Below are 14,963 nucleotides of genomic sequence, written 5' to 3' on the forward strand. Positions count from 1 at the left end.
AAAAGCCTGCTTGAAAACCTAAAATTATTCACACAGTTGCAATATCTGAGCCTTTTGCCATGATCTTGACTACCAAAGAACTATGTCTGAAGTCAGAAGAGAAACAAGGGAAACAATGTGCTGGAAGATGAATAGTCCCTTACTGATCATATTCTAGAAGATGACCTGGAGCATGATGCAGACAGCTAAGACGTGGTAGAAGCTCCTCCTGCACTGTACCTAACTCTCTCCTGTTCCAAACACCTCAAAAAAAAAAAAAAAAAAATTAATGGGATGGAAGTAACTGCTATAGAAGTTATTCATTCTCTGTAAGATAGCCCATCAAAGAGAGACTAGAAGAGCTACCTTTTGGTAGGCACAAAGGCTGACAGAAGATATGGCTGATGTTCTATACCAAATGCCAAAATTGTTATTTAACAACAAATCTAGCAATACTGGACCAGGCAGCACTCACTGAGACCAGAAATAAATTTAGAGCAGACAGGAGAAAACACTTTTTTATCCAACAAATAGTGAGGTCTGAAAATGACCTAGTACAGGACGCTGTGGAAGCAGATTAGGGACTAGGTAAATTTATGGATAAATTCACTAACAGATACTGAAGTGAACAGGCAGAGATGTGCTCTTTAAAACATCTAATCCAAAGATTGTGAATACCAGGGCATTACACACATATTGGACCACGAACCACACCAGACTTGTGTGGTTCACAATGTTTCCCCAAATCAATGGCAGGACAGAAGACAAGCTACATAAGCAACCTTGACCGAGAAGGACATTTCATATGCTCTTACCCATAAGCTAACCACTGGCTTCAGTTGTCACTCCCAATAGAAAACTGAAGTCTTAGTATTTTGCTAGCAGGGGAAATTTGTTTGTATTCCTTCAAATGGGCAATAAATGTAACCTGCACCTTTAAATAGCAGGACACCAGTATGGTTATACTTTAATTAATATAATGTCATTAACAACAGGAGGTGTTCTCTCATACACTTAAACAGCACCATGTATCACCAACCCCATATAATGCAGAAGAAAGCCCTAATAAATCTGTGGTTTCTCCCTTCCACTACCTACTAACAAGGAAGGAAAGAACAGGAGCAAGAACAAGGAGGAAAGAAGAAAAAACGTGAAAACACAGAAAACAGAGGGCATGCCAGAAACTTCTGTCATTCACTGATAAAATCTCTGTCTTGCCCAAAAGGTCTTTTATTTCCAACATGACACACTGATTAGCAGACTCAACATTGTCATGAGAACAGAATAATGAAATGCTGTGCCTGGAGACCCAAAGTCCTTGATGATTTTGCACATAATCATTAGGGAAGGTTCCATTTTAAATAATCTAACTTTTACTTTCATTTGTGTTTTAATTCTGCCCTCTGAAATGCAAATAAAACCGAGTTACACACAAATGTTTTGAGAATTTATTACAATTCTAAAATTCTTTCCACCAAGAAAATGGTGTATTTGTAAGAGATGTCATATATAGATTTATTTTTTTAAGAATAAATAAATTTAAAAAATTTCCAAACTGTGTTCCTCTTGTCATTTGATTTTTTATTAATTTTTTTATGTTATTTTTATTACTAATGCATTCTGTAAACTACAATAAAGGTATGACATTTTGGCAAGCAGTCTGTTACATTGACCTTTAAGGTTGTTGGTAGTATGCAAAGAAACATTTCCTAGAAGCCATCATTGGTTAAGGAAACCTGTGGCAATACTACCTGTCAGCTACAATACGGCATGAAGACTTACTTTGTAGAAACACTCCTTCTGATTTGTACAACTGTCACACAAAGTACCCCAGGTTGAAATGAGCTCAAACATGATGCATTCTTACACTGTTTAATTCATTATTAGAAATAGATCCAGTAATATATAGATTTCACAGCATACTCAGAAAAAAAAGACTGATTCTTTGAATGCAGTCTTCTACCCTGGGAAGAATTTACAAGATAAAGTGAGTGAATAATTAAATATGAGTTACTGTGATGACGTATCAAAGCAGTCTAGTTTGAACCTCTAATATGAAGAAAAATAAGGAGTGTACAAAAAGTACATTGAGACTAATATTGGAATTGTGCATATAGGCAGGTATCAATGTTCTCAAAGAAAAGATAGTGAAAGACAAGAGAAAATGCAGAGAAGAGCCCCAGACTTATTCAAGGCCTGGAAATAAAGGCCTCACAATGACAGAGTTGAGGCTCAAAGGCCAGTACAGCACACAACTACCATTTTATGTTTATGTGTAACTTTTGTTTAAGTTTATGTGTAACTTTTGTGTGCAAATCTGGACCACTATAGTCACCACTTATATTTGGCTCTTCTCAGTTATGTTTAATAGAGCTTCCAGAAAATAAGTGGAGCTTTGATTTCACAGAGGATTTTAAAATATTATAATTCATTTTTGGTTGTGACTGAAAAAGCAAACTCAATGATTGGGAGAAAAACTAGGAGCATTGAGAAGGCTGGCCAAATAGCATCAGAGTACAGCAGCCAACAAAATGCCCAAGAACACTTACATTCATGTTCAGTCTTTTTAGTCATAAAGCGTTACAAATCAGATCAATTTGAGTAAAAAAAAAAATATATATATATATATATATATATTAGCGTGATATATTGTGATTTTGAAAAATGTGTTTTATCATGGAAAACCTTTCTTTTTTCTTTTCTTTTTTTTTTTTTTTTTTTTTTTTTTTTTTTTTAACATTTCCAACTAGCCAGGCTGGAAAACAGTCTTACACTGGTAAATTTGGCAATATATTTCTTGCTTTTTGGAGAGATGATCTGAATAAAAGTCCTTAGGTCAAAAAATAAACAAGAAAAGTTCTCTTTGCCCATCAGGCAGAAGCACATACAACAAGGAAAACAAAAATATCTGCAGGAGACAAAACTGCCTGAGGGTAAGCCTCAGCTAAGCAGTGTAGCAAAGCCCTGGAGACAAAAGCTGGGAGAAATCCAAATAGAGAAACAACAGAGGGTTTGGGTTGCATTGTTTTGTTTTAAATCTGAGCTTCTGAAGCTGAAAAAGTATCATCATAATGAAAGGAAACCAAAAGAACTCTTTGGACAAAATTTCACCTTTCACAGCTGCTACATCAACCCCCCAGTTTAGGCTAACACTCACTGTGATGAGGCTATGCACCTGCAGAACATATTTCACAAATTAAAATTGAGTATCCATAAACCGAGACAAAGAAACACGCTTGTAACACATACACAAAGAATCCCCAACAGAGAGTTTAAACAATGGCAACAACAGAATCTCTGGAAAATTAGCCATGAACAGTTATTTTGCAAGGGAATTTGCTCCAATGAATAAACAAAACAGGCTGAATAGAAAAGAAATGCTACAGCAGTCTTCGTTCCTGATTTCTCTACTTACCAAATGGGAAAGCAAAAAAGAAGCTATGGTATCAGAGACAATCTGTTGTGTAGGGAAAAGGAAAAGTTAAACAGTGAAGCTGATCATCCAATAATATGAATAGCTGCAAGCTCTTTTTAGCTTTCATCATCTCCGTCACACTTAGAAACTCTAACTGCAACACACTGCTAGCAGGACAGAGATTCAGCAGGTGTCTCTCTAAGCTAGCATACTAGATGCTATTTCAGCATTGTATACAGTTCAGGTCTACAGAAATCAAAACAATGACTCATGGCTATCTATGAGGATATGGGAAGTGGGAGGAAGGACCCACTCTTTATCTGTCAACAAGAATACAAGATCTGCAGGAGCCAGATCAACTAAGCCATGGAAAGTAAGAACACTGAAACAGGCAATATCTGTACGAACTTTCATTGCAGGCCCTCTTGATTTATTTTTCCCGACTTTTATGATGCCTTGCAAGGTATGTAAGTTATGTGAATTTATCCTCTGAGGCATATTGCTGCATCTATAGAACCTGTATTTCAGTTAATAAAACAAGACTCCAGGCAAGACAAGTAAAAACAAATTCAAATATCTGACAAGTGGACAAGTTGATAAATGTTTGACTTCATAAGTGTCACATAGCTGTCATTCCAAACCACATTTTTTGTTTGCCTTTTTTTTTTTTTTTTTCTTCAACAACCACAACTGACTATCAAAACAGACTGTATTAACATCTAGAGATTTAAGCAAAGTTCATACAGGCTATCTGACTCAGTATTATAGTCTAAAAAAGCCTTTTTCCTAGTGTGAAAACTTGCCAGTGAAGCCACTTTTAAAAGAACTGCAGTACCAGTCTTGAACTCACCTGCATAGTTTCTGCTGCAACTGAAGTAGCTATTTCTATTATTTGGGCCAGCTCTAGTCATGGATTGAAATCTAAATCTAACACTGCAAAAAGGAGATGACAATGTCTATTCTGAACACTCACATGAAGTATTCAGAAATAAAATTTAGACATTTCCCATCTTGGTGAATTACTCACAATATACAGAATTGATGGAGATATAAAAAGTAAGCACATAAATAGAGCTGGAGTCCTAACTCTATGAGATTCTACCAAATAAATACATACTGGAAAAAATTAAAGAACCATGACATACTGTCATGTAAAAACATAGCATGTGTGGCCTTACAGTGCTTACACAGACACCTTTATTTTATTTGTATTTTGCCAGCACATCTCCTTACTCTTGTAGGATTTCATCAGAATTTAAATCATTTGTTTTGTAATGCTGCTAACACACTGGAATACTTTCATTCAATACCTTCTGTATAGCCCAAGAGTCACCCCCAGGGTGAAATACAAAGCTCAAATAAAGGAATAAAATATTTTGAAAGATTAAACAGAATAAACTGCTATAACCTAACAATTCCAATATTAGAGTGAAAACCACCATAAAACCTTTGTATAGGTATATGCATGCACTGCCCAAAGACAAGTATAGACAAAACTCTGTTCATCTTTTTAACTGTTAATTTATTTTTGTTAGTTTGCCCTTTTCTATCCATGTACATTTTCTCTTCCTACTAAGTCAGACCTGAAATTATTTCGGTAAACAACCCAGCACACAGAGCGCTAACTGTTCTGCATGATGACCAGCCTCTCATGTATCAGGAAATACAAACAAAGCATTGGAAAGTGTTATTTGGTATGAGACAAACAACAATACAAACTATTTTTCTTCTCTGAATCTCTCCAGCTTGAGCCTTTTAAAATACAATTGCCCAGCAGTGCATGTAACTGGCAAGTGAGTCAAAATGGTAGAAACACTTGAAAGTGTAACATTTTTACTGGAATTAGTTTTGAAATCAGTTTTCAACATGGTTTAAGTCCTTAAAATCAGCTACGAAAGGAGAAGGGAAAGACTATGTCTTGATGAACATTCTGAAGCCATCACAATACACCACTAAAACTGGGACCTCTCCTTTTCTGTGTTGATTCTATAGGATATTGCATTGGTGTGTGAAATGGGAAAAAGGAAATATCAAGTGTTTCAAGACCTAGTTAATCAGTGTCTCCTAATGACAAAATCACAGTGTTTACCATATCATGTTTTACAAAATAATGAGAGAAGTCAGGATTGCAGATACTTTAGGAGTATCCAAATTACACCTCTTGAAAATAACATAATTTTCGGGTTATAGGGCAAATACTCTGGTCCTCGCAGTCTGAGGACAAGAATAAATTAATTTAACATTTTTGAGGGGGATGATAATGACAGCAGAGAGCAGTTGTTAGCATTAAATTGTTTCAGAAGGTGATTTGTGCACAGCTTACATGTATGTTATATATTGGAGGACTTAGGCCTTGCAATCAGAGTGCTTAAATGGGAAAGAAGACAACCAAGCTGCAAATCTTCCTCGCTGGTCAGATGTCTTGTTTATTTACCCGTTAGATTAAAAAATAGTTGTGTGTGTACACATATACGTGTACAGTATCTACATGTTTACTGGAATATAATTCAGATGCAACTTCAACACACTCGTGTGTGTCCAGATTTAGATGTATATCCATATGTATACACGGATATTTTTATCTCACAAACCTGCCCAAAACCTTCATGGATTGATTAATCTTTAGGTGTTAGGTGTGAGAATTCAGGCTTCTTTGACATTTCTGCAGCAGCTCAGGAGACTAGTGGTTGAATTGCAACAGAGCACTAAGCAAGAGCTGCTGCCCAGTGCAGGTTCCACTAAACAAACACGAGCAGTCAATCAAAATTTATCTATCGTATATTTTAAAATAATAGAAAAACATCTTGTTAGTATAAGTGATTTATCATTCACAGACAAGAAAGTAGGTGTCTTGGAAGGCTATCTAGGATACTAAGTGTGTTTTAGGGATCCAAAACAAAACTCAGGTTAAAGCTTTGGAACCCGTCCTCTGGAACCCTCCCCCCCAGCCAAAAAAAAAAACAAAAAGTATCAAGCACACACACAAAATTTATTTTAGTCATATAGATCTTTGATACCACAGAAAAATTCCCAATCCTATTTAAAGTGGATGACATCTCTGCTCAGGAATCTTAAAATACATTATAACAGGTTTATTTAAATTTTCCAGTTGTATTGTGAGATACTGAAGCCTTATTCCATATGAGCAGGAAAATATAAGGGAATCTGGACATACTTGCACAGCTGTGTTGAAACTGTGTTTAAACTAGCAGACAAACACTCTGAGCTCCTCATTCCCAGCCACAGCCACAACGGTGCACCTTGGACATTTCCCAATGTCACATACAGGCAACCTGCCTCCTAGCACACAATCTGTGCCTCAGTTTCCATGGAAACTCACTTTCTTCAGTTTTCAGAAGAACCCAAGGCATAAAGGCTAGAATGAAGATATGATTTCTCTGGTTGAGATGTCTGAAGAAATCTGGACAATAATGTGCAAAATTGCATGAAACTCTACAGTCCCAAGAAAACAAGTAAAAGCAAATAACCCAATAGAAAGTAACACAAAGAAACCTTAGGCAAGGATTTGACAGTGAAAATATGAATGACTCTCATTCTCTGGTGAAAGGTATTTTAGTGGAATTTGAGTCTTTGTTTTATATAAACAGTTATGCTGTTTCCTTTCAATATGGGCAGTAATGGAACAAAAGTTTATTAAATAATGCACTCAGTATGCATTATAGTGTTGACAACAAAGTACTGACACTGATGCAAGGTCTTTCAGAAAGAGTAAAAAAAGAGTATTCAGTAAATAACTTGAGAATGTGGAAAAGGACCTTACTGAAGCAGGAAATAGGATATTTTGATGTTGTTTCCAACATTTTCTGCAGGCTGTGCTTGTAAAGAGTGTTAGTAGGTATTCTTTAATCATCATTTTCTCTCCAATTTAATTTTCTCTTACCTAAAAGATCTAACCTCTCTTCAGCTAAATAAAATAAAATAAAATAAATAAAAAAGTGCAAGAAGGTAAAACTTCAGATTTTCCTGAGATGGAACATTAGAGATGCTCCCCGATACCTAACGAGTATTGGGCTGCTCAGGTGGACAGATGAAGGCTGAGGGCTGCACAACTGATGACACCACACTGCAGAAAAATGAGGCTGCACCTTGGGTTTAGTGTGCAGCACTGGATCAGACACTGCTTTAAAGTAAGTCATACTTCATTTCCCTCACAACATGATGGATAACTGAAAAACAAAATCCCAAAAGCCTTTTGCAAACCACTGATTTTTTTAAATATAATTTTCTAAAAAACACTATTCACAATTTTTAAAGTGTGACAACAAAAATTGGGATCTTTGCGAAGCTTAAGCTTACTACAGTGTTTTACATGAGTAATAAAGAAATATGTCATGAGTCCAACTCACATATTTATGAGTTTAAAAGGTTTTAAATTTACACAGTCTGTGGGAAAATATTTGTAACTCTTCTAACTGTATTTTATAAATTATTACAATGTCAAATACTTTTCAGTATTTCTAGTGATACTCATAAAACAGTTGTTTCCAAATGCAAGTATCCTCACTTTCTTGTACATAGAAAAGTTTTTATTTATATTATTTTGCTTCCAGCAGAACTGAAAGCTTATGATCTACTAGCATGATCTACATAGCTCCAGACAGCTATTGCACTGATGAATGGGGAGTACCTGAAAAGCATACAAGAACCTTTGGGAATTTTGCCCTTAGTTACTGCAGGATATATTTTCAACAAAGCCTCCACCATCCCAAACATGCAAATGCAGGTCACATTGGTAACACAGCTAGCCTATATACCACCTTTTAGCAGGATACATATAGACAGAATATGAACTTGCACATAATACCATGTAAATATGGAAATCTCATAATACTTAAATGGTGTATGCTTGGTAAGAGTTAAGACAGGCAAGTATGCAATAGTAATCAACAGTAAAGCAAAAAAAGACATGTTCACTGTTTAAACAGCAGGCCCTGACGCATGGCATTCTTTGACATCATTGACCATGAGCTGGTGCTTGTCTCCCTCCTTACAGCTGATACAACCCTCCTTCTCCATTGCAATTTGCTAGAAAAGCCTCCGTTTTCTTTTCATCTTTGCTTTTTGTGCTACGGTCCTCATTTTCTGGCAAAAGTCATTTAGCAAATCCCTCTGAGTTCAGATCAGGGCTTTCCCTTTTCCCCATGCCCAGCCATACACCTATTTCAACCACCTTTAAAGCTGCTCACAAACATTTTTTCATATTAGCGTAAATTCATACACATTGAAAAACAACAGTAGAATTTCTTTCTTTAGAGTGGAACAAGTCATCTTTGTCCAAATTTTCCTTAAAATCATTTCATATATAAACCAGAAATGAAATCATAATGCTTTTCCAAATTACTCAAGTCTTTCTTGTGTAATGCACAGAAGTAATTTTATCTTTCCTAATTATATAATTTTCTAGCATAAAGGTGCATGAAAACACAAATATAATGTAGTATACAAGTGTTATTTTTCATTTAAAGTGCTCTTGCAGCTCAAGGGATGCTAACATAGTATTAGAAAAGTCATCACTAATACTTATTATAACCTTGCCCAGAGATTGTCTGTGTAGTATGCCTAGGAAAAATCATAGCCATCTCCGTAGTATGCTAGTGTTTGAGCAATGACACCACTGATAACCTTCACTGGCACCTTCCTCATGGCATTACTGGAGGATGTATAATCCTCTTCCATCAAATTCTTTTCATGATTCAGGTCTTAATTAACACTTTGAGTCACATAAGCCCTAACCGTAAAATTCTCTGTGCAGTCATTAGTAACAGTTATGTTCAACTCCACTTCTAATTTCAGAAAAAATGTGACCCTGTAGATTTAAGATGACTTAAACTTCAGATAAACAATTCAGCTTCACTACATAAAGTTTACAAAATGCAAGCATAAAGATAGTCCATGAAAAGAAAAAGAAGCAGCAAACATACGGAAGGTGAAGAAATTATCTTAGTAGAAAGTATCAGCTCAGATTCAGGAGATAACAAGCAAGTGTCTCATGTATAAAAAACCTTCCTAAAATAGGAAAATTTAAAAACAGGAGTCATTGAAAGCTCTGATATAAACCCAGGAGAACTGCAAATAGAAAAGACAGTACAAATACCCGAGCCATTAGGAGCTCTTAAGATGATGGCATCAGGGAAAACAACGCAAAGTGATCTAGAATTGATAATGATGTAAAATATGAGTCAGCAAAGAGATCTGACTAGGGGTTAAGTTAATAAAAGGGTATTTCTCCCCTTAGGTAATGCTTTTTAGGTCTTCCCCCCCACCCCCTTTATTTTTATTATTTTTAAATCAGACTAAGCCCCTGGGTACATGAATATACATAAGAAACACATATTTTTAAAGAACCAATAACAGAACTTCCCAGAACAGCTAACCTTGGTAATAGTTGAGAAGAAAGATGTCTGAATCAGAAATTAGAAGCTAAAACAAACAATTAAAATCACATTAAAAGCTTAATCACCATTGACTTGGGTTTACTAATTTGAGAGGTAATACTCATTTTTGAATGTATGGCTTTGGCTGTGTCTGGCATTTGATACATAAGGAAAAGTACATTTTCTCAGGAACCGTCTATTGACTGATCATACCCAGAAATGTCTTCTGAAAAAAAATGTATTTGACAAACTTTTAAAATGTATGTACATACTTAAATTAAAAACAAACAAAATAGGAGTGACTAAGAAAGCACAATAGATTACCATAGATAGACAGATAAATTTAGGACAAAAAAGCTCCCACAACATTCACAGAAATTTTTCACAAGACAAACTTTAAGAATCTGACAACCTCTACAAGTCAGAATCACAAAATCACAGATTCCCAGAATGGCTGAGGTTGGAAGGGACCTCTGAAGATCATCTAGTCCAACCCCCTTGCTGAGTAGGATCACCTAGAGCACATAGCACAGGATGGTATCCAGTTGGGTTTTGAATATCTCCAGTGAAGGAGACTTCAGAACCTCTCTGTGCAACCTGTCTCAGTGCTCTGTCACCCTCAGAGTGCCCCCTCATATTGAGCCTCCTGTGCTTCAGTTTGTGCCCATCGCTTCTCGTCCTATTGCTGGGCTCAGATGAAAAGAGACCGGCTCCATCCTCTCAACACCCTCTCCTCAGATATTTATATACATAAGCCAGCTCAGTTCTTCTTGAACAAGAGTAGAAAAAAGTTTCAAAAGATCATTTCAATCAGTTTACCACAAAAAAAAAAAAAAAGAAAAAAGAAAAAAAGAAAAAGGATCTTACATTTGTGCTGTAATCATGTAGTTAATGTTTGTAAATTCTTGCGGTTCCCAGGCAAAAAAAAAAAAAAAAGTCACATTAAAAACTTTAGAGGTGTTCTAACGCTAAAAAGAAATAGCGTTGATTAGTATTTAAAGGATGGAAAATCAAATTCAGTTGTGGGAAGCAGGGGGGAGCTAAATTATTGCAATCTGAGGGTGAATTACACTGCATGAAGTAGCAAGATTGATATAGAGGTCATGAAGAAATCTTGCTGGTATGCAGAGAACCACTGTGCACATCCTAAAATGATAGCATGCGGCTAAAAATAATAAGTATTGTACATTCACTGCAGCACTGTCAGTAATGCCAACCTCAAGCACTAAAGACATCATGAGTCACATCCTCTAAACTAATAAAACTGGTTTTAAAGTCATAGGTCTTAAGCCACTAATACATTTGGAGGAATTTATTTGCCTTATTGACTTGAACATTTAAAATTATCCGAGAATTTCTGAAAAATATTTTTTTTCAGAGAGAGAGAGGCTGCACTGAAAGAATGTTTTTTCCCTAATTTAGTCTTCTTTTACTTCAGGGAACTGAATCATATTACCCTTCTGAAAGAATGATCAAGAGCTCATCTAAAATGAGATGGGACACCCTTCTTCCTTCATCTTCACAGAAAAAACTGTTCTGGAATCTTTTCTAAACTAAGCATGAGACACTTACTTCATTTTCTTAAGGTTTTATGAAAAAACACCATACATATGCAAAAATCTCTACTAGAATCATGAGTCTAGGGAAAATAATAAAATTTGGCTGTTATAACTTACACGTATCAGACTTGCATGAGTTCATGGAAAATTGATGGAAAAAATGGTGTATTCACACAGGTCTATAAATGACTCATAATATTTTGCAGTAATAATACAAAGTCCACAGAAAGCTACATAAACACATGCCCACTGAGTTACAAAAGGAAAGCAAACAATTTTCCACCCATTTAACTGAAGCACAGAGAATTTTTTCCCAGACAACACTGATTTACATTACATGTTAGGGAAGCTATAGAAACTGCAAGAGTGAACTCCTGCTAAGCAGAAGCAGCAGGAAAACACATACCTCCTGTGGTACCTATGCATGGACAACTGACTAAGCAAATGACTTCCCTAGTTTCCTCTCATCTCCTACAAGAAAGCTAGTTCTCAGCATAGCATGCAGATTGATTCTTCAGCTAAGTCAAACTGTGCTGATAGAAGGACTGCTGGAGTGGAACTCATTTCCCCCAGCTTTACACACCAACAGCATAGATATATATACATCTAGGCACCTCTGATAAAGAAGAGAGAAGTCCATACTCCGGACTATGGAGTATTGAGTCCAAGCTCATCCCATTGTATAGTCTTAGAACATTTCAGATCAGTCCTGGCTGAGAAGTGCCTGCTTTGTTCCACTGAACAAAAAGGGACTTTAGGGCAACCAGCAGAGTTTTAACGTCCACACAGTCTACGCAGTAGATGTCTAAAGTTTGGTGAATTAATCCTTCTTTCTTCTCACTTACACTTCAAATGACACATCCAAAATCATCTGCAAGTCAAAGTGGATATACTACTGCTCAGAGAATCCCAACCTGCTGTTCTGTCCTTTAAGCCTATTTCTAATAGCTCCACTCTATAAAAGGTATGTTTATGAATTCATCCAAGTCCCCCTTGTGTGTATTTGGTGACTATCGTCTGAAAGGCAAACTACATTACAGAATTCATATTTTTGCAAGTAGGAGTCATAAAAAGCAATTATCCAGGTTTGGCCTTTCGTAAGACAGAATGGAAAGGGACTGCTGACAAAAAAAAAAAAACATTTTCAAAAAATAGCTGCTGCTTATTTAAACCATAAAGAATTGTGAGATCATCATGCAGCACAATCCTCACACTAGTAGCTCAGGATTAACTTTGCTGATACAAAACATGATTGAAATACAAATTAAATTATCAAGTCAGAAATAGAATAGGTCTAGAAATAAATGTGATTCACACATGGCTAGATTTGTTGAAAGAGAAGAATTAGTTGTTACCATCAAGAAAGACTGAGGAATTGAAAAGATGAAGAAAACAAATATCAACAGATTTATTTAGCAATAATACCAAAATTAACATAACTTCAAAGACACCATTATTTTTAAATCACTTTTTAAAGAAAAATCTTCAATTCTTGTTTCCCCAAGATCATGACTGTAGAGTACAGTGATCTTCAAGTAATAAACATTCATGTGCATCACTTAGAGGGCTATTTTCTGATCTATTTATAATTTGATTTGTTACTTGGCCATGTTTCCTAGTCTGCCCATCAATATTATAAGCATCTGCCCTATGCCAACTAACTAATGAGTTCATTTTCTACCATGAAGTTGTGAGCTATCTTTCTACATGTCATGTTCTGTAAACATCAGGCTGACACTGCCCGTAAGTGTATAGGCAGCAAAAATAACAATAAAATCATGCTTCAACAGTACATATACATTTTAAAAAATACTAAATAAAAAACCTAACCAATTAGTACTCACCACCAAGGCCTTGGACCTGTTACTCAGTAGTTTTTCAATGTCTCTGGCTGCAATTTCCACTAGCTGACGAGGGTTGTTGGCTTCTACAGTATACAAATCTCTGTATTTCAAATATATCTGAAAGAGGAAAAAATTGAAATAAATTAAGATGGCAACTGACTTTCAAAATAAGCAGTGACTTGACAGAACAAATATCAGTAAATCCTCTGTTCTTACTAGAGATCTACAGAAAGATTGTTGTTAGGATAATCCCAATGTGCTTCACGAAAGAAATACTTCACATTTTTGTTTGATTGGTAAAAGGTGCCACTAAAAACCACTTAATAAATCTTCAAAACTGACTGATTCTAGTGACTGAATATTCAACTTCTAAATTCTCAAGGAATCAGGTTCTCATAGAGAGCTAAGACAAAAGTAAGAGAGATCTTTTAAAATGACTGAAGCTGAAACCAAATAATCACTGCTGAATTTAATTTTTACTTGAATACTGAACAACCAACATGCTTTTGAAGTAAATAATTTAAATTATGCTAATGCAATCGATTTAGTCCCTTATCTATTTATTCATATTATAGTATAAGTATTCATGAGGAAAGAGAAGAGGAAGAGGAAGGAAAAATAAATAAGAGAAAAAAGGCAAAACAAAACAACAAAAGGGAAATGTTAAAAAAAAAAAAAAGGGGGGGGGGATAAAAAAGAGGAAGGGGGCAAGGGATGTTTCTTCCTTGTCATGAATAAAGGTCATTTTTGGTGAGGAATCATAGCTATTTACAAAGCAGAGCACATATAAATGAGATAATTTGATTTGTTAAACAAAGCCGCTACAATGAGCAATGTACAACCACGAGAAGTAAAGAAGAAAAAAAAAAATAGAAAAAAAATCATTTGCCTATGTCTGTCCTGGATAGAACTATACAGAGAAAGAAAAATATATTATTTGGCAAAAGAAAACAAAAAGTGGATACCTTATGGCTAGATGGGCAAATGGGGAGAACTAATTTATGCAACCAACAGATGGCCTGAGTTTACTCAAGTACTCTGCCTTTCCGAAAGGCTGCCTGATGGGGCTGTGCTGTCTCCTGGGAAGTAATTCCAGGCACACACAGGAACAGGTCCAGCACTAATGTGCTGGCTGCAAGCCAGCGCAAGAACTGAGAAACTGCAGACCAGGCTAAGTCTACCAGCCCTGCCAGGTTTTTCGGGTTAAAGCTATGGAGACCTTAAAAAGACTCACCAAATCTGTCTCCCTCTGATGCTTGTAGCTGATGGGTGTTATCACAAGTAAATTTCTGACAACTACAGTTATATCTGCAAATTTTTATCAGGCATGTCTCATAAGTTGTCAAAGGTTTCCATCAATTTTGAATTTCAGAACACTGATTTATTTATTTATTTTCCTACAGAAATGTTATCCTTCCATCAGTAATTAAATAACTGGAATATGCTCTAATTCTTGGTATAGTAGCAATAGTTCTAAAAATTCAGTGCATCCAGAGTAGAAAACCATTATAAAGAAAGATAGTTTATAACGAACACTGATTATAGTTTGGATGTTTTTGAGGTGCTTGATTTTCAAAATTGTCACATAGAAATTTTATCTTGGGAACACAACAAAATCTCATTTTGTTGTTGTTGTTGATAAAAGAGTTTAATAGCATAGCTGAAAATTACCCCCCAAAAAACAGTAATAAATTTTATGTTACAACCAATCACTACAGATTTTAGATCTTAGCTTTTTCCCTGAGAAACATCAAATTTGCACAGGATTCTG

The 14,963-nt window shown here is 35.6% G+C and overlaps 1 protein-coding gene across 1 annotated transcript in view; it reads right to left on the reverse strand.

The window, feature by feature from the left end:
- The window catches only part of CACNA2D1 (calcium voltage-gated channel auxiliary subunit alpha2delta 1), a 408,933-nt gene that overhangs the window by 320,232 nt on the left and 73,738 nt on the right, over positions 1–14,963 (reverse strand). The window contains exon 3 of the mRNA XM_084305950.1: positions 13,193–13,309. Coding sequence (XP_084162076.1) covers positions 13,193–13,309 — 117 coding nt within the window. The remainder of the gene's footprint in view (positions 1–13,192; positions 13,310–14,963) is intronic.

The sequence above is a fragment of the Netta rufina genome (assembly GCF_964035555.1).
Source record: "Netta rufina genome assembly, chromosome: 1".
NCBI lineage: Eukaryota > Metazoa > Chordata > Aves > Anseriformes > Anatidae > Netta > Netta rufina.